The sequence below is a fragment of the Carassius gibelio genome, chromosome A9, assembly GCF_023724105.1.
Source record: "Carassius gibelio isolate Cgi1373 ecotype wild population from Czech Republic chromosome A9, carGib1.2-hapl.c, whole genome shotgun sequence".
NCBI classification, from domain to species: domain Eukaryota; kingdom Metazoa; phylum Chordata; class Actinopteri; order Cypriniformes; family Cyprinidae; genus Carassius; species Carassius gibelio.
The window spans coordinates 21,154,355-21,172,812 of NC_068379.1; the positions used below are offsets into that span (position 1 = coordinate 21,154,355).

At 37.2% G+C, this 18,458-nt stretch overlaps 2 protein-coding genes across 3 annotated transcripts in view; both read right to left on the reverse strand.

The window, feature by feature from the left end:
• The window catches only part of LOC128019939 (calsequestrin-2-like), a 4,516-nt gene extending 808 nt beyond the window's left edge, over positions 1-3,708 (reverse strand). The window contains exons 1-10 of one of the 2 annotated variants that reach the window (XM_052606314.1): positions 3,593-3,708; positions 3,169-3,485; positions 2,336-2,420; positions 1,512-1,612; positions 1,300-1,411; positions 939-1,012; positions 660-790; positions 512-557; positions 232-286; positions 32-132 (exon numbers count right to left, since the gene is read on the reverse strand). In XM_052606314.1, the coding sequence (XP_052462274.1) occupies positions 32-132; positions 232-286; positions 512-557; positions 660-790; positions 939-1,012; positions 1,300-1,411; positions 1,512-1,612; positions 2,336-2,420; positions 3,169-3,402 (939 nt within the window). In that variant the 5' untranslated portion in view covers positions 3,403-3,485; positions 3,593-3,708. Of the gene's footprint in view, positions 1-31; positions 133-231; positions 287-511; positions 558-659; positions 791-938; positions 1,013-1,299; positions 1,412-1,511; positions 1,613-2,335; positions 2,421-3,168 lie in introns of both variants that reach the window. The other variant, XM_052606313.1, reaches the window with a different exon arrangement.
• Positions 3,709-10,579: 6,871 nt separating this feature from the next.
• LOC128019942 (sodium/myo-inositol cotransporter) lies at positions 10,580-18,063 on the reverse strand. Its single transcript, XM_052606318.1, has 2 exons — positions 17,810-18,063; positions 10,580-15,313 (listed from the first exon to the last, which is right to left on the reverse strand). Exon 2 carries the CDS (start codon positions 15,035-15,037, stop codon positions 12,908-12,910), a length of 2,130 nt encoding a protein of 709 aa, XP_052462278.1. The 5' UTR covers positions 15,038-15,313; positions 17,810-18,063; the 3' UTR covers positions 10,580-12,907.
• Between the last annotated feature and the right edge of the window lie 395 nt (positions 18,064-18,458).

Here is an 18,458-nt window from a genome sequence, read left to right on the forward strand (position 1 = left end):
TCATGCAACTATCCAGACTTGTTTTAGTCACCAGTGGGAAGTTGTCTGGGTCGATCCACACAATACTCAAGTCTGGATTGTGTGTGTTGTCTCTGGCCACCTCCTTCAAAATCTCCAAGAATTCAAAACCATCTGAAACCCATATTAAAGGTCAAGTTTTGATGATGCTCACACTAAATGAATATCATTGTCTTTATAAAGAATGAAGAGGTGCCCTGAAATAGTACATACCAGGGTCCTCCTCTTCTGCAAAGGCTACAATGTGAATTCCATTCAAATCATCCTCCTGCAAAAGAGAACATTAATTTCAATGTATCAATGCTTTATGATATCCACAGGTATTCCTCTGCTCACAACGGGATTTTATTTTGTTATGAAGCTTACTTTCACTCTTCAACTTATGACATGAACAGACTGATATAGTGAATTGCCATGGATATTATTAGGAAGTATCCAACCACTAGATAATGCGATTGACCATTCAGAAGAAAGTTTTTCAAATGTTTCTCACCCAGGTCTCAAACATGTCTTCTGCCCTGAGCTTTCTTAGAGTTGATCTGTGGAGGTCAACAGATATCATCAGTATGTATATGAAATCTGTATCACGCATCTGTCTATCCATCCTTTAGAATATCATTAGATTAGCTTTTATTGATTACCGTCTGTGTTCGGTTATGAAGGCCACCAGCTCTTCTTCTGAGTTTGGTTTGTCTGGAATGGTGACTGGTTCCTCCATGAAGGGCTCATAGAAGTCAACCTCATTCATCTTCAGAGTCAGCTCTTTTGCAACCTGAAATGCAACAGTTAAAGCAACATGTCTACCATCAGTGGTTTTCAGAGAATTATCCAGTCCCCAAAAGACAAGACTGGCACAATGATAGCCTAAAGATCATCTGAACGTACACATAAAATATATATAAAAAAAATGCAATACTCACAGATTTCTCAAAGGTGGCAAAAAATTTGATAAAAGGCTGAAACTGTTCAGCTGCCTCCTGGAATGCAAGATAATCTGAGGAAACGTAAAATAATTAAAAACAAACATTGGTTGTTTGTTTACTAAAAGGCAACTGCATCAAAAACTGTAAATTCCCTTTTGCTCGTAACTGGAACCTCTACAATGCTCAAGAGAGCTTATAGGATTTCATTGTGCATTTAAAGAGCATAGCTGGAATGTAGAGACGTTTAAAAATGAATGTGTTAACATTTATTGCATGGTATTAATTTATTGCATACTATGTAGGTATGTGTTTGGAAGGTGCAGATATCAGATAACCGCAGCTGAACACACATACTTACGTTCAGAGTCACGACTTTTGAAGAAACCAATGACTTTGATGTCTTCTTCCATACGGTCAAACGCTCGCAATTCATGAGCATTGTCAATTATCTCAACCGGATCTTCCATCAGCTAAAGGATGAAGGTGAGAGGGTGGCAGAATGTTCAAATTACATATGAAAGCACTACGACAATTAGATGTTTAGATTTATGATAAAAACATATTTTTTACATCCAGAAGGAATTCCACAAGAGTGTCTGCAGCAAGCAGGCCATCAAATTCAATCACACGGTCCTCCTTAAAGACATAGATGCTGCCTTCCTCATGTAAACCTTCCAATAAAACATATGGACATCCATCATTGCAGTAAAACATGCACTGTACAATGAAATCAGCATCCATTCGTGTAAATCTCCAAAAACGTCATTGATTTTGTTCTAAAATTTGTTTTACTGCGATATTTAGTGAGGATTTTAGATGAGATGTTTTAAGCCAATTAGGGGAAGTCGTGGCCTAGTGGATAGAGAGTTTGACTCCTAACCCTAGGGTTGTGGGTTTGAATCTGTGGGTTTGAATCTCGGGCTGGCAATACCATGACTTAGGTGCTCTTGAGCAAAGCATCGAACCCCGAACTGCTCCCTGGGCGCTGCAGCATAAATGGCTGCCCACTGCTCTTGGTGTGTGTTCACGGTTTGTGTGTTCACTGCTGTGTGTGTGTGTGTGTGTGCACTTTGGATGGGTTAAATGCAGAGCATGAATTCTGAGAATGGGTCACCATACTTGGCTGTATGTCACTTCACTACACTTCAATGCTTATCCTGGACTAAAATGTGATGAAGATTGATGGCTGAAAAGTGTTTAAAATGTTTGACATGTTATCTTAATACTTCATGGGGCCTGTAAATTCCATAAATACATTAATAACAATATAATTGTTAGACATTCATAGCCAAAATAATTGTTAAACATTTTTCAAATAAGGTAATTTAGTTTATTTTTACTGTTAATTTTGTACATTAACATTTCAATGATCCCACCTAAAGTATTAGCCTCACCTAGTTTCTTGGCAACCTTAGCATCTTTTTGGGAGTCAACGATTCCAAAGCCAATATCCTTTTCCTCTAATACTTGAGCAGCTAACTGTGGAAAAACAAATCATGATTAGTCCTCTAACAGTAATTAATATATTTATTTGTTTGTTTCTTTGTGTGTGTGTGTGCAATAAAATAAACTAAATTAAAGTCTATATAACCTATGTATATACATAAATGTATGCATGTTTTAGTTAATATTCGAAGTACACTGAGTACCACTGAGTCACACTGGCCTTGTTGTCTAGATAGTGAATCTGCGAGCCATGAATTTAGACTTAAGGAGGGCACACTTATGTAATCATTTTAGAAGTGTTCTTGTTCCATAAATACCCTCAGTGTTCTGCTTTCATGGTTATCAGAGTAGTTTAAATGGCTGAATTTTAAAAGTCATTTCTCTTCTGCACACATTCAGAAGGCTCTTCAGGCTATCAGATGTACTGAACATGAAGTGCCTGATTAACATGGTGATCCATGATATCCACTCTTTTAATCCAGATAATTATAGATGGGATATGAAGATTGAGTGAGCTGCAGCCTTTGGGCATCTAAGCTGCTATTACATAGGACATGCAAAAAAATATATTTCAACCTATATTCTGTTACATTTATATTTATTATTACATTTCAACACCTGCAACCCATTAACTCCAAAATGTCATACTAAAAACTGAATATTTTTTATTATTTAAAAACATAGTACAGTAATCATATAAAAGCTCAAATTAACACTCTCTGAAATCCTTTCAGTTTTACATCTTACACTCTCCGTTCTTTCTTGTCTTGTCCTGTCTTACCTCCAGCACTAATTCAGTCATTTGTAACTGTTTCTGCAGCTCTTTTGCTGGCGGTGGAGCATGGTAGAACAGGCACAGCATGTCGTATTTCTTCAGGGCTTTGCGGTAGTTCTTCTCATTTATGTCCAGGACACGATCTTTGCCATCATAATGGGGGAATTCTAGGCCTTTCTCAGTGCCGGCCATGGTAGAGAGACCCAGAGAGGCAAGCAGCAGGATCCAGGTGGTCTGCATGGTCTATACTAGTAACTTAAGTCCTTTCCAAAAAGAAACGGTGGCTCTTCATGCAGCTCCAGTAGGTTTAAGAGAGCTCTGGTCTAGTAGAGTGAGAAATAAGAAAATGGGTCAGGAGTTGATAACAGAAAATATGACAGTGGAAACAGTCCAGGCCTTCTTCCACCGCTCTTTCTGAGGGCTTGCGTACCCTTCTTCTAAAAAATTCAGCTTTCTTCAGGCAAACTCTTGGCTCAATGCCTTCTTTCCTGACTAGAGACAAAGAGTGGCTGGTGGATTGTGCTGGTAATAGGATGGGGGAGAGAGCAGGCAGGATACCTTACATAGCAGTGTTCCTCTAACCCTTTTTTAGGAGCCCAGTTGTTTCAGAGCTAAAAATACCCCAGTTGGACAGCAAAGGAACAAGAGCACTAAAGAAGAGTGATTAGGCCTCAGCTAATGACATTTGATGCTGAGAAGGGAAAAGAGTGATATGAAGACTTCACTGCAACGCAAGACAGGTGTGAAAAAGAGAAATGCACTCTTTCCTGTATGTTCATGTTTGCGAGATGGAAAACAGCTTACTGTTAATGACAACGTCATTGTGCAAAGTAGTGCATTGTACTGTAACTAGATGCCTGTGTGTGTTTGTGTGTGTGTGTGTGTGTGTGTGTGTGTGTGTGTGATTTTTTTTAAGAGCACCATTAAACTTGCATTATACTATATATATTTTTTTTTTGTATTTTTTTTATTTATTTTTACATAAATAAATACATTACTTCAAACTAATAAATCAATTAAATAGATAAATGAATAAATAGATAATGAATTAATTAAACATGAATAATTAATCAAATTATGCCCACAGGCTTCTATAAATGTTCTTTTGTCTCTAGTCCTCCCACTTGTTACGTTTAAATCAAAATCACATATTATAACTGAATCTTTGAAGTATGTTGACTTCAAAGCAATGCTGATGTCCTATTAGGATCAGCTGTCTCTTGTACAGGTGGAGGCTTTAAGATTTAGCCAATTCACAGAAAGAAAACACTGGAGAGAGAACTTTTGCCTTGTTCTCTGTTCCAATATTTGTCTCAATTGAAGTTGCTAAATAAAACCACCAGATGGCATGCGTGTCCTATGTCAGACTCATTTATAGTAACTCATATCCTATCTTTATTGAATAGGGTTCCATTGCAGTACAAACCAATTCTCCACGGTTTCTGCATTTCACAAAGCAATGTAAACTGAACGTCCTAAATTTGACACATTCTAAGTGTTTACTGCATTAGTCTGTATTGTTAGCACTGACATTTAAAGCAATTACGCATACCTCACAAACACAGAGGATTGTGGTTTGTTTCAAGTACTGCTTTGGAATGCTGTGGATTTTTTTAAGTGTCCACATTACTGGCAACACTGAATGTACAACCTCTCAAACTGCCTCTTTACGTAATGTCATAATTTCTCTCTTGGTTCATTTTAGTTCCAGATTTGAACCAGGCGATACTCTATGAATGATTGTGAATCCCATTTGAATGACAATGAATACATACTCATAAAAGTAACTAGTTAAATGAATGAATGAATAAGTTTGGACAGACGGGTAATCTTTTCGGATACAGAATAAAGCCTGTCTCAGATACACACTATATTTTCTCACTTTCCGGCATAGAAAGACGTTGTTCTTTAAGACATACTCAAGGACAAAGAGGAAAATGTATGAGAAATGGAGTAAGAGAGAGAGAGAGAGAGAGAGAGAGAGAGAGAACTTGATGGAAATATCTGACTTTCCACTGCAACATGAAATGTAAAAAAAAAAACAAAAAACAAAAAAACTAAGGCAGAAGAATACAAGTATGTGAGATGTGCTATTCACTGCATCAGTGCATCACGTATCCTCACTTTTCTTTCTTTAAAAAAAAGGAACATTTTCAAGAGCTTGTTTATTTGGTTTTCACATAAGGGGTTGTTAAGTGAACCTGTGTAGAAAATGCATGCAAAATAAAACGTTCTAACATCATAAGAACACTTATGATGTTAGAAAGCACTCTTACTAATTAGAATCATCAAAAGGACATTTTAATATGTAACACAATGAAGTGACCTGAGGGGTGTTGGGTATAAAATAACAGTTCCTGTTAAATATACAGTTACTGCGATCACACGTAAGCATGCACATCCACCTCCAACCATCAAATTCATCCACCCAGTAAAACAGGGCCATATTACAACTCATAAAATTAACAAAACAATGCTTCTCTGCAAGTAATTTTCCGTTTTATGATAGAGGGCCAAAATTTATGTTGTATTACTAAAAAAATCTCAGTATATTGTAACCAAAAAGCTGCATTGAGACACATTATTTCTGAGATACATTACTTCATAACTATTCCTTAAAGTTAGAGGTTGTTATAAATCACAGTTAATTTTTAAGCCGTGTCATTTGCATGTATGTTTGCCTGAGTACCTGATTTAATGATACACAGATATTAATGGAGCTGTTATATCCTGCTTGTGTTAACTTGGTATTCTACAGTCTTCTCCTCAGACTGTCAAATATATTAAAAAAATAGAAGTTCCAATTAGAGCCATATTGCTTTATACATTCTGGTACTGTACTATTCTGAACCATAAATCTTATGCAGTAAAATGATCGCTTCTAATACTCTCATTTGTACTTAACCATCATTTATTTGTAAACTATATTTTTTAATATTTAGATTCTGGTTAGATGCTAAAACATTTATTGTTGTTCCAAGTTATATTATACTATATTTTATTTGGGATTTCTCAGAAAATTCTTAGGTTACAGGGAGTAATTAAAAAGTACAAAGAGAGCATGGTACTTTTCCATTAAGTCTGTCTCTTCTTGTGTCATAATGCCTCAGCCTGAGCCCTTTTCTGTTGCTAGACCTGTGACAACCTCTTACCCCACCCTTCTGGCTATTACCATTTTTAACTTTTCTTTCCTGAAAATAACATATTAGCTATGGGTAAAATCAGGTATGCAGCTGCATTATACATTGGAGGACAGCTAATGATTAGAAACAAAAGGGTACACAATAACATGTAACACAATAAATTGCCCTGAGGGGTGTGGAGCAATATAACATTCCAAAGTACTGGAGCAGAAAAACAGCAGCATGAGACGGAGAACTAATGGTAATGACTCGTCATGGGTTGAACGTCAGTTAGGAAGCAAGAGCAGATGTAAGATGATTCATCTTACATGATTTCATGATTCATCTCATTTCAGTAGTTAAATATGTGTTCAGCACCTTGTGCAAAACCGGTTTGGTCCTCTGATGACAGATCATCAGTGTGGCTCCTCTGGGGTGTGTTACCACAGGCATGGACTCACTCCTAAAGCCTCTTGATTAACCCAGCATCCATAAATATTTCCCTTTCCATTCAGATGCCTTTTTGTGGAATGATTTCATTAGTTGAGGAATCTCTTGCACAGTGGAACCGTTTAACCAGGCATCTATAGTGAATTTTGGGAATGTGTGGCATCCGTATTTTTTTTGCTGTGGGTTGTGGTAGAGAACAGCATGATTCATCATATGAGATACTGAACAATGCTGTTTTCCGTGTGTCTCTTCCCTGGTGTGTAATTGCTTGTGACAGGTTTACATTACTACGTTACCTAAGGCTTGACAGGGATGTTATCTTTGAGGGATTGTTCACATTATATGATTCAGTTAACTAGCTTGTTATATCAACACAAGCATGATGAATACCTTTCAGTATTGAGTTGCGAAGGACAAAAGCAAAACAATTTCTTCAAGACATTTAACAAACATCCAAGCAGTACTGAATGTCCCATAACTGTAAAACATAACATTTAAAACAGCTCAAAGAGTTACAAAAAGAAAAAGAAAAAAGATTTTCACAATATGACAGTATTTACACTGTTATATACACAACAATAAATAAACTGTTAAAGAAAGAAAGAAAGAAAGAAAGAAAGAAAGAAAGAAAGAAAGAAAGAAAGAAAGAAAGAAAGAAAGAAAGAAAGAAAGAAAAATTACTGCATTAATATGAAGGAATTTTCCATATTGATTATTCCTTTGTTTTCTTCATAACATTGTGTTTGGGGGGGTTTCATTTTTTATATCACATTTTAATTATTAGAAATTACTTTATTATTATTATCATTATTATTATTACTAAGGTTCCAAATGTTATAAAATGTACATACTGTATATGTACATATATTATATTGAACTCATGGTGTGTACTCACAGCTACATAATGTCTTTTTCCCTTACCAAATACGTAAATGTACAAATTATTTATTTCTCAAAAATGTTTGTAATACATGGATTTTTTTTTTTTTTTTTTTTTTTTTTTTTATGAAATATTAACCTTGTGAGACATGGGCTGTGATTTATGTTCATAAATGTCCTCTTCTCAGTTGTGCACATGCATCAGTTTCATCATTTTCACAACATATTTTAATATTTTACACTTTGCATCAAAATATTTTTTAAATGAAAAAAAAACAGGTAGTACAACTAATACATGACTAATTTTAATATTTCTTTTTAATATATCTGATAACCAACCAGCAGTCTGTTGTGTTTTCACGTCACATTTTAGTATCGCTTCAGCTCGCTCAAAACATCGCCGGAGGTGATATGAAAAAAACTGGAAGCAGGTACAGGTACAACTTTTACACATTGGAAAACCAAACAAGGGTGAGTCGAGTTGAGTCGAGTTGATGCAAGCTGGTACTGTGTAGTAGAAAAGTGCCATCGTTTCTGCTAACATGGCAGTTTTCTTGACAGCAAACCAGATTTTAGAGTGTTCGCTTTATAATCCTTGATTAGACTGACAGGACAGCTGATTTGTTGTTAGCAACATGGGGGAAACAAAAGCACTGCAGTGCTCTTTTCTAAATGAAAAAAGTCCTGAACACCAAAATGGTGAACTATTTAACGTTCTAACTTCACAATTCAGTATGACATCGTTCACGCAGTCTTTGTAAAGTGTTTTCAGCAATACATTTCTAAAACATACAGTACAGACCCCGAGAGATGCTTAGCACTTGTTGGCCCTTTTGCCTTCTGTCTGCGGTCCAGCTCACCCCTAAACCATCTCGATTGGGTTCACGTCCGGTGACTGTGGAGGCCAGGTCATCTGGCGCAGCTCCCCATCACCCTCCTTCTTGGTCAAATAGTCCTTGACGCCTTCAGTGTGACTCTACAATTTTCGTAGTCATGAAAATAAAGAAAACTCTTTGAATGAGAAGGTCTGTCCAAAATTTTGGTCTGTAATGTATGTATTTAGAAACAATTCGCTAAATTGCCTTTACATAGACAAATATGCTTTCTGAATAACATTTACCAATAATCCCCCATGCTTGCACCTTATTTGCATGCCAAGTCTTTTATTTAAATTGGTCATTAACTGGAGTGAAGTATTCTACTATGAGTGCAATTCACACAACTATGACCTTTAGTTGTAAAAATTAAGTGGTCAGTCCAAATGTGCATGTCTAATACATTCTGAAATCGATTTGTTGTTTTTTCACTGTTGCTCTCCTGCTGCAACAATGAACAAAGAGCAGCCCACAGTATTGTTTTGCCAGTACTTTTCCACTGTCTGTAGTAGCAGCACCAGCCTCAGGAGGAAATACAGAAAAAGAGGTCACAGTAACATTAACTAAACAGTGGAGCAAATAAAAGGGTATGTTTTCCTATTAAATACTGTTGCTCTATTATCTTATAAGATGCTGTTAGGCTGAGTGATACGGAAGAGGTAAAGTATCGCCTGTTGAATGGATGCAATCACACTGCACAGTAGGCTACTATTCATTGGACATCAGTTTCGAGTCCAACAGTCCTGTCATAATACTACTTACTAAAATACAAAAATACCACTTAGATAAACGGCGAAACTTCGGCGAAATACTGCCAAAGAGGCGCTTTTGCATTTCGTTTCGAAACTAAATCATTCGTCATCGTCTCGTGAGTCTCACCTCTTCTTGTCAGTCAGCTCTCCTCACTGAAGAAATTAAATCTGATCTGTGATGCGACTGTCATTCTGCACGCTGCATTGAGTAGCTGCGTTCAGTTTTTAATTGTAGTGTCTGTTCTTTTTCTGAACTAAATGATTTTTATTACTATTAAAAAAATCTAAACGACGGTGCGGAGTCGGTGCCACCGTGAGGTGTTGCGGTATCACCGTCAGCACCGTGTATCGCGGAAAGTCTGATGGACAAGTATGTTCAAACCAGATATGGATAGAGAATTTGTTCTTATTAGCGCCAGACTCAGGTTAGACAAGGCTATCCCTTCAATTCGTACAGTATTTCTGAATCTCCCATGCAGATTAAACGCCAAGCCAAAGGACACTGCATGGCCCAGTTTAAAGAGCTCCCTGCATTTAGATTCGGTTTTCGTATATCTTTAACCTTGTCAAAACAGATTCTTGGAACATTGTTGCAGGGTTTTTTTTTTTTTTTTTGATTTCTTATAAACATCAAATCAGACACACCCTAATAACCTGCAGGGTTTTGCAGACATTTATTCACCTACACATTTTCATCCTCAAGAAAGTTTTCCACTCAGTCACCTCCTAACATGCAATCTGAATGCAAATTAAATGGAAGCTGTAAGTGGAAAACTACTGTGCACAGATACAAACTGTCATGCTCTGGTGGGAGAGAGAGAGAGAGAGAGAGAGAGAGAGAGAGAGCACTTTTCCCTTTACAGTTCACTTCAAAGCAATGCATAATCTGAAATCTTTATTTTATATTCTTTCAAAAACAAATTTATATTTGATGTAGACCACTAGTGTCTATATAGTTCTGCTTATATAAACTACTTAGTGACTTTACAGCTAACTTGTGTATATTATTAAAATGGTTGATACTGACTATGTGTATAGAGTAATTGTCTTTATATTTTAGGTGGATTATCATATTTATGCAGAATATTCATTTAGGGACTAAATAAATTTGTGCAGTATTGGTGGTGTGTTATTGGAATATCATATTACAAGACATGATTATAATTTCTACATGACATTACGGAGCCATGAATGACATGATAAACAAGACTGTAAAACTGTGGTGGTTTAGTCAATTGTTTGGAAGAGGACAAATTAATTAAAGAATTAAAAGCTTAACAACATGCAAGTAAATTACAAAATATACAAGATTTAATGTCAAATAACCAAGCTCAAACTGTTTGTTCTTCTCAAATGAATGTCTTTTTATTCATCTGCAACATCTGATAATAAAAGTAGCAAATGTACAATGTACAAATCATTTGTGAATTTTTGATAAGATCAAAGATTGAAAGCAATAAACTCCATATGCATCTTTTTAGCTCCTGGAACTCATCCCAATGAATCGATAAAGCCAGATTTCTGCAACACAAGTAATTGCCATATGTACACATTCTAAATCACACAACAAGAAATATCTGCAAACTATACACTATTCAGTAATAAATGATTCAAACAAAACAAGCGACTCAAATCAAATTAAACCAAATAAACACAAAACCCTTTTGTTATGTTAAATAAAATGTAACAGTACATTTAAATTCACATTATCAAACACAAACAAACAACATAATGTATAAGTACCTTTGATTAAAAAAAAAAAAATAAATAAAAACATTTCACTATTAAATGCATGGATAAATATTTAAAAACTTTGGGTATTGGTTTGAAAATCTGCGGTGTACCCAAAACCAACAATCACTTCCACGCCCTTAAGCAAGTAGTATGGCACTGTCAGAACATGCATGCAAGTGCTTATTGTGTGCTAAAAAGATTTTCTGTTGGAGCATAAAGTCTATACAACACATGAAAACGGAACATTTATTTTGTAATTTCAAGGATATCATGTCAGGTTTGGATGTTGAGAACAATGAATCTGAATTTATTAAGCCTCAGATAATCACAACAGTTCCTAAACATTGTACATTTACTTTAAAGTAATTTTATTTCAACTTAGGCAGTGATATGACTGGGATTTTTTTTACTCTGAGACCGAGAATGAATCTACAGATAAAAACAATATGAGCTTATAGCTGATAGCAGTCACAAACCAAACCATTAATTTGGATCAATTAATATAATGAACAAATCTCTATTGAACATTTTCTTTTATTAATGTGCCTTTTACAAAAAGATTATTTGTATAAAAATGGGTTTTACTACACAGAGTGATTAACATATATTACATTTTCAATGTAAAAAGCCCTCCAATGATCTAATTAGATCTAATGATCTAATTTTATTTGGAATGATTTAAAAAAAATAATAATCCATATAATTCTTTTGACATAACTTTGGAATTCAAATTGAATTATAATTGAGGGCTTTTCAAGTTCTTAATACAACGATTGTAAACTTGTACTTAAAAGAAGTACAAGAATATGAGAAGTTCATCTTATCTCATATTCGATAAGGCCATCCTGCAGTTCCCCTTTGTCTGAACAAATAGTGCATTCACCAGCAGATCAACAACAGGCAATGCTTGTTACTGCAGCCACAATCAAATTCTTCTTCTAGAAGAAAAAGATACTATTTTGCGCAGCAATCAAAATTGGACATCCCAGTCTTAATGACCCTTTTTAGGATATCATAATATCCATTATTAACACATTAGTGATAGTGTTCTCTAGCTAGCAAGTCATTCCTGCGGCGGTTTTGATTTAGTATAACATCCACATAACCAGTTTGTGTTTACAGTTGCGTTGTTTTGTAGTGAAAACCTCTGGAAGTCTTTTCACATTAACTGTTAAATTCCCAAAATGAAAACAAAGCAGTGTCTTTACAGCTTATGCTCTGCACAAAAGGCATTTTGGTGTTTTGTTTTTTTTGTTTTTTGGAAAGGATGAAAGGAGCGACAAATCCAAAAAGTTGTAAGAAAATTACAATACAGAGTTACAGTTACAATTTACATTGTTATTACATAAATACTTGTGTTTAGGAAGGTTTAATCAGATGGAACAACATTATTTTCACAATTTCCATTTAACATTTAAACCTCGGTCAGACTTTTCCAGTTACACGGGTGACACATTTACAAGTGAGGTCAAGTTTTAGAAATTTGGTATTCCTACGAGTGTGCTTACAATTACAAACACATACAAAAGACAAATTCCTTACACAGTGAAGTTGAGTGGTCCATTGAGGGGGAAAAAACTGACCATTTTGGTTTGGAGGAGTGAACACGTTAAGGCGAAATTCAGCAAGGCAAAAAATATTATAATGTCATTAGCTTAGCTCAAAAAAACTATACAAAAAGCTACCGTTTCAACAACACATTTGTTCATCAACATACCACAAAGAAGAGTTGATTATTTTTTAAGGAGGTGTGACAGAGTCAAGGCAAAGAACAAATAACTTCCATCAGTATGATTAAAAATGCTTAGAGTCCCTAAAAGGAAGTTAAACCACACTGTAAATATTACAGACTCTAAATGGCTTGTATTAACAAATAGTTCATATAAATATGCGGTCTTTCACACAGGCCTTACAGTACTGCAAGATCAGCATATTACATGGAGAAGTACACAAACATGAAAACACCCAGTGAACAGACGAATACCAGGCCTACGTTAAGTAAGATCTTGATCTTAGGAGGTTCATAAAGCATTTCACGTACAGCTCTTTCATCTCCCTCAGTGACTTTGGGTTCGATAACAGACGTTTTCTCTTTGTGACAACAGATCCAGTCAAACCGCTGAAGGCAGCTCTTTTCATCACACTTGCCTTGATTCTTCTGTTTTACAAGATTTGTATGACCATTGGCAATAAGATCCATCGGTGTGGATGCCTCAGTGCTGGGGGTCATGGGATCTTGGTCACAAGAGGAGGGCATAAGGAGTTTCATGTCAGCCCCATCAAGGCATCTCTCCTTCTGGATGTCTTCAGGAACATCTTTCTTGAGAACACTGTCGCCACTGCCATTAGTGAGTTTGTACATCTCTTCTCGTTCTGTCATAGGAAGGCGTTTAAGTTTTTTCAAGCCCCAGATTGTGGTCCGCTTGATCCTCTCCTCTTCTGGGGGTGATGTGCACAGACTGACACACACAGCCACCAGCCCAGAGATCCAAAACAGCCCGGCAGCAATGTACATGTAGTGGACATGTGTGATGAAAGCCGGGCGTTCATCTGGCTGGTCACATTTTGGCTCCCGATATATGAACCCAAGGAAGAGGCGGGTGGTGCCCAGTACGAACCCAGTCATGCTGCCCCAAAATGCGCCGGTCTCATTGCAGCGTTTCCAGAAGACTCCAAGCAGAAAGAGGGCAGCAATGGGAGGTGTGAGGTATCCTGCCATTTCCTGAATGTACAAGTACATCTGGCCACCTTGCATCTCAATAATGGCAGGCACCCAAGCGATGCTGATAGTCACCATGATTATCACAAACAACCTGCCGACGACCACTAGCTCAAAGGAGGAGGCACATCCACGCAGCATTTTGTAAATGTCTAATGTGAAGATTGTGCTAGCGCTGTTAAAAATCGAGTCCAGGTCACTCATGAGGGCAGCGATCATCACAGCCATCATCAACCCTCGGAGACCCACCGGCATCACGCTCATGACCAGCCGAGGGTAGGCGATGTTGGAACAGCCAGCCTGACTGCCACACACAGCCATGCAGTGCTCTGGTCCGATGCATGCTAGCTCATCAGGGAACAATATTCGGGAGATCATTCCTGGTATAACAATGATGAACATAGGAAGGATTTTAAGTATTCCTGCCATAAGTGTGGCGCCTTTAGCATGGGCAATATTCTTGGCAGCCAACACTCTCTGGACAATGACCTGGTCAGCACACCAGTACCAAATGGATGAGGGTGTCTGACCCAAAAGGAAGCCTGGCCAAGGGATGTCTTCATCAAGCGGCCCTCGTAGGAGCTTGAGGGAATCTGGCTTGGGATGAATTCTGCAGGAGTTTGTGTACTGAAAGCTGAAGTTGTTGTTAGCAAGGATGGCTGTGACATTGGGGATCGCCTCCATGTATTTTTCCCGCACTCCTTCCAAACCGCCTATTTTGACCAGACTGATGATGGTAAGGGTTAATGCACCGCCAATCATGAGCACGGCCTGCAGAGTGTCTGTGTAGATCACAGCCGTCAGTCCACCGGTTACTGTGAGCAAGGCGGTCATGGAGATAAGCAAGATGATCGACAGGTAGAGGTTCCAGCCAAGAGACTCCTGGATGAAAAGAGCTCCTGCGTACAAGTCCACTGAGAGTTTAGTAAAGATGTACAGTAGAAGTGAGAGAGCTGCGAAGTAAACCTTTAGCCGCCTGCCTCCATAGCGCTTGGAGAGGTACTCTGGCATGGTGTAAACTCCAGAGTAGATGTAAACTGGGACGAACACCCATCCGAGCAGCTGCAGAAGCAGAAGGGCATTGAACTCCCAGGCACCCACTGCAAAACCACTGGCTGCACCAGAACCAGCAAGTCCAATGAAATGCTCACTGCCGATGTTGCTGACAAACAGTGAGGCACCGATTACCACCCAATTCATAGTTCGACCTGCCAGGAAGTAGCCGCTGACAGTGCTACGATTGGCCTTCCACATGGAGAGGAGACCAATTGCAAGCACAAGGACAAAATAAAGTGCAACCACTGCAATATCCACTGCCTCCATCACTGGTCCCGTTTTTAACATGTTTGAGCTACTATAACGGTTCAAAATGCAATTGTCAGAAATAATTTAGGCTCTTTTGGGCAAAAATGCAAGCAAAATAAAAATCTCTTATTCCTTTGGTTTGCTGTCTTTCTAGAAGGAAACGGAAGCATCCACCATCTGTCAGATGAATTTCTATTTGGTTTGTGTTTGGTTTTGATTTGATTGGTTATCCAACGGTGCTCTCATGAAGCACAAGAGTTATTTTGGGGAGGATGTCTCTGGCTTCTGGTCTAGAAATGGCAAGAGTTTACATTCCTGCAAGACAGCAAACACAGAAAGAAAGAGAGAGACAGAGACAGGGCATGCATTAGATCATGTGTGGATCAAAAGACTAAAGGATTTTCCCCATGCCATTTATTATAACTAGCCATGGACTATTATCACCACAAAACAGGAAAATAGCATTTTCATAAAGATTTTATTTATATCATTGTACAGATTTACAAATGCAGAAAATAGAAATAATGCAAAGTTTTTATAATGTTACCAAATTAGTAATTGGAAGATCTGAAACATTTGACTAATTTATTGGTATTCAACAATACAGGATATTTAATTGTGCATTCACATTTCCCTTATTTTACAGTTAGATTAACCTTCCCTCACTAAATATTTTAAAACAATTATAACACCAATAACACATTTTAAAATGAATGTAACTGTACATTATAATGGCTTCTCAAATTCATCTTTCAGTCTTTATTAAAACAACCGTTTATCCCAAGTTTATTAAACCTCGCTTTTAAAATGTATAAGAATTTAGCTCAATATGGATTGGAATTTTTTTATTTATTTTTTACTTGTTACATCTTTGTCTCCAATAATCACTGCCTGGCTTTTATGTTTGCATAACTTAAATGTGTCGCAACACTTCCCAATCCATTGCTCTGCCATTTGAAACTATACCAGCTCAGACTTTAGGCACTAATTCCTTGGGTGAATCATAAGGCAGATTATTACATAACACTACACTGGTTGGTTCTGACAGCTAGCTTAACATCCTATGATATCTAACAGCAAGCTAAAGGTCAGACTGCAACAGCCCTGCCAACTATCCAATCAGTTTAATCATATTACTTTTGAGGTTTAAAATGGAAATGAGAAACAAATATTTAAACGTAATCAATGGTAAAATACACGACCAAATGCTTATGCCAATAAACAAAAAAAATCCTCAAGAAATGTAAATAAGGAGTGACTGCTGCCACCTATTGGTATTACTGTGAAATTGCTCCTATAACTCACTCGATATGCTGTCACATTTGTATCTGATGTATGCTGTCAGAAATGCCAACTCTGTTCCTCTTACATTACAGTCCAACATGGGGAGCCAGGAGACCAAACCTTACCAAACAAAATCCCTCATCACCAATCTAGGTTAAATTCACATCATGAAAAAAAAGTGCCTTAGATTTCCCTTTCATAGCCCATGCTTTTTATAAAACGGGTAAGTTATGCTCCATCTGTATTTAATGAAGTTTTCACTTGTAGTTTTCTCAGATACTGTATGTGTATATGCACTGAGACATAGAATTACTGTAAAACACATTAAGAAAGAATGATTACAACCTACCATGGCCTTATCTGTATATCAAGGCACAACCATGATACCATGAGACTAATCGTATGACAGGACTTATCAGGTTGCATTTGCTCATCAGTGTTGATATAAACTTAGCATAACTGACAACACATCACCAATAACAAAACACTAAGTCAGCTAGGTATTAAAGAGACAGCTAACATAATTTAATGACCCTCATGTCGTTCCAAGCCTCATACGACCTTCACAAAAAACGATGTTAGGCATAATGTAAGTCTTGGTAATCATTGGGTTTAACGTGAAAACGATGCAATTGAAAGTGAATGATGACTTCGACTGTCACAAATGTTCTGCCTAACATCTCCAAGAAAGATTCAAAAAGGGTAAGTGAGTGAATGATGACATTGAAAATTATGTGTCCCTTTTGATTTTTGAAAGAACCATCAGATGCATAACAACCAGCCAGACTGTGATAATCTGCTTATGGGTGATCTGGTTGGCCAAGGGGGAAAAAATTTCCATTTGCAGCACCTCACTACAACCTCAAATTTGCTCTAGCAACAAGTGGCAACGACTTTCAACATATAACATACATACATGACAGTAAATATCTGAAGAGAACTAGTTCTTCAAGCACGGGTGACTAAATCGACCCTATTAAAAACAATGTCCTATTAAACTGCGCATTGACACTCATATCGTGTTGGGAAATGTGTCGATTCTTTCTGCGTGGAATTTTACTCTGAGTGACAGGACAAGCTACAACACCAACCCACTGCGACTCCTGCGAAATTTCTAGAAGCAGCGCTCGCTGTAATATAGCGACCAAGACCGTCATTATTTACTTACCCTCAAAACATTTATTGCGAGCAGCCTCCATCAGCATTCATTTTCAAAGATGCTAAATAATACTTAGGGTGACGATGACAACAATGCTGTCACGCCTCCTTGCTCAATTTTAAATGAAATATCCGTTTAACTCAAGATGTATTTTGAATGACGTCATTTCAAAAACAGCATTTTAAAAGTTTATTGATTATTTGGGCTTATATTGCAGTTATTTAAACTAACTTACTACTAAATTACGAAATTCTTCACATACGGCGCATTTGTACGTCGCAACAAATACAGTCTCTTTACAACTCCCAAGTTTGAGATCATTGGTTTATTTACTTAAAAATTCTGGTTACACTTGAGATACAACTTACCATTTTCATGATATAACGAAATCAAAAACTGATCGAACGACTCCAAGGGAAGTGATCATCTAACGTTACTGTTTCTGAAAGCTTCAACGCGGAAGGATGCAGGATATGTTCGATGTCAGAAGAGGTCTTTAAAAGTTCAGAAATGGAAGATTTATTTCCTTCAGAATGAATGGTTCCCCAAACGCGCCTTTTATAAACGTCCCTCCATTCTTTATCTTCCGCCGTAAACGGCGACGCCCTTCTTGTACAGTTTGTGCGTAAACGTGTCATAACGATGTGTGGTCAATTTGCATATTAAGACACGCCTGTCAGATCACACGGTCTATTCTAAACGAGCCTTTGTTTCATGACTTATCACCTCTCGTAACCCCTTAATAAGTAATGGAAACGACTAGAAATCGCCCACTTTAGTCACTATCAAAACTTCAGGATTCAATGAGACAGTATGTGGAAAGGCTCATTCTAAGCTTCTTAGATTTTGCAGTCAAAAGAACGATGTGGAAATGCACCTGTCCTTGTTATAATTCTCATAAAGAATGTTCTTTACCAAGTTGGTTTACCTTAGTTTAAATGTATGCATGCTATAATTTCATCCAGCATAACAATAGATTTTACAGCCCTTTCTGTCATCGGGAGTTCGTTAAGTAAA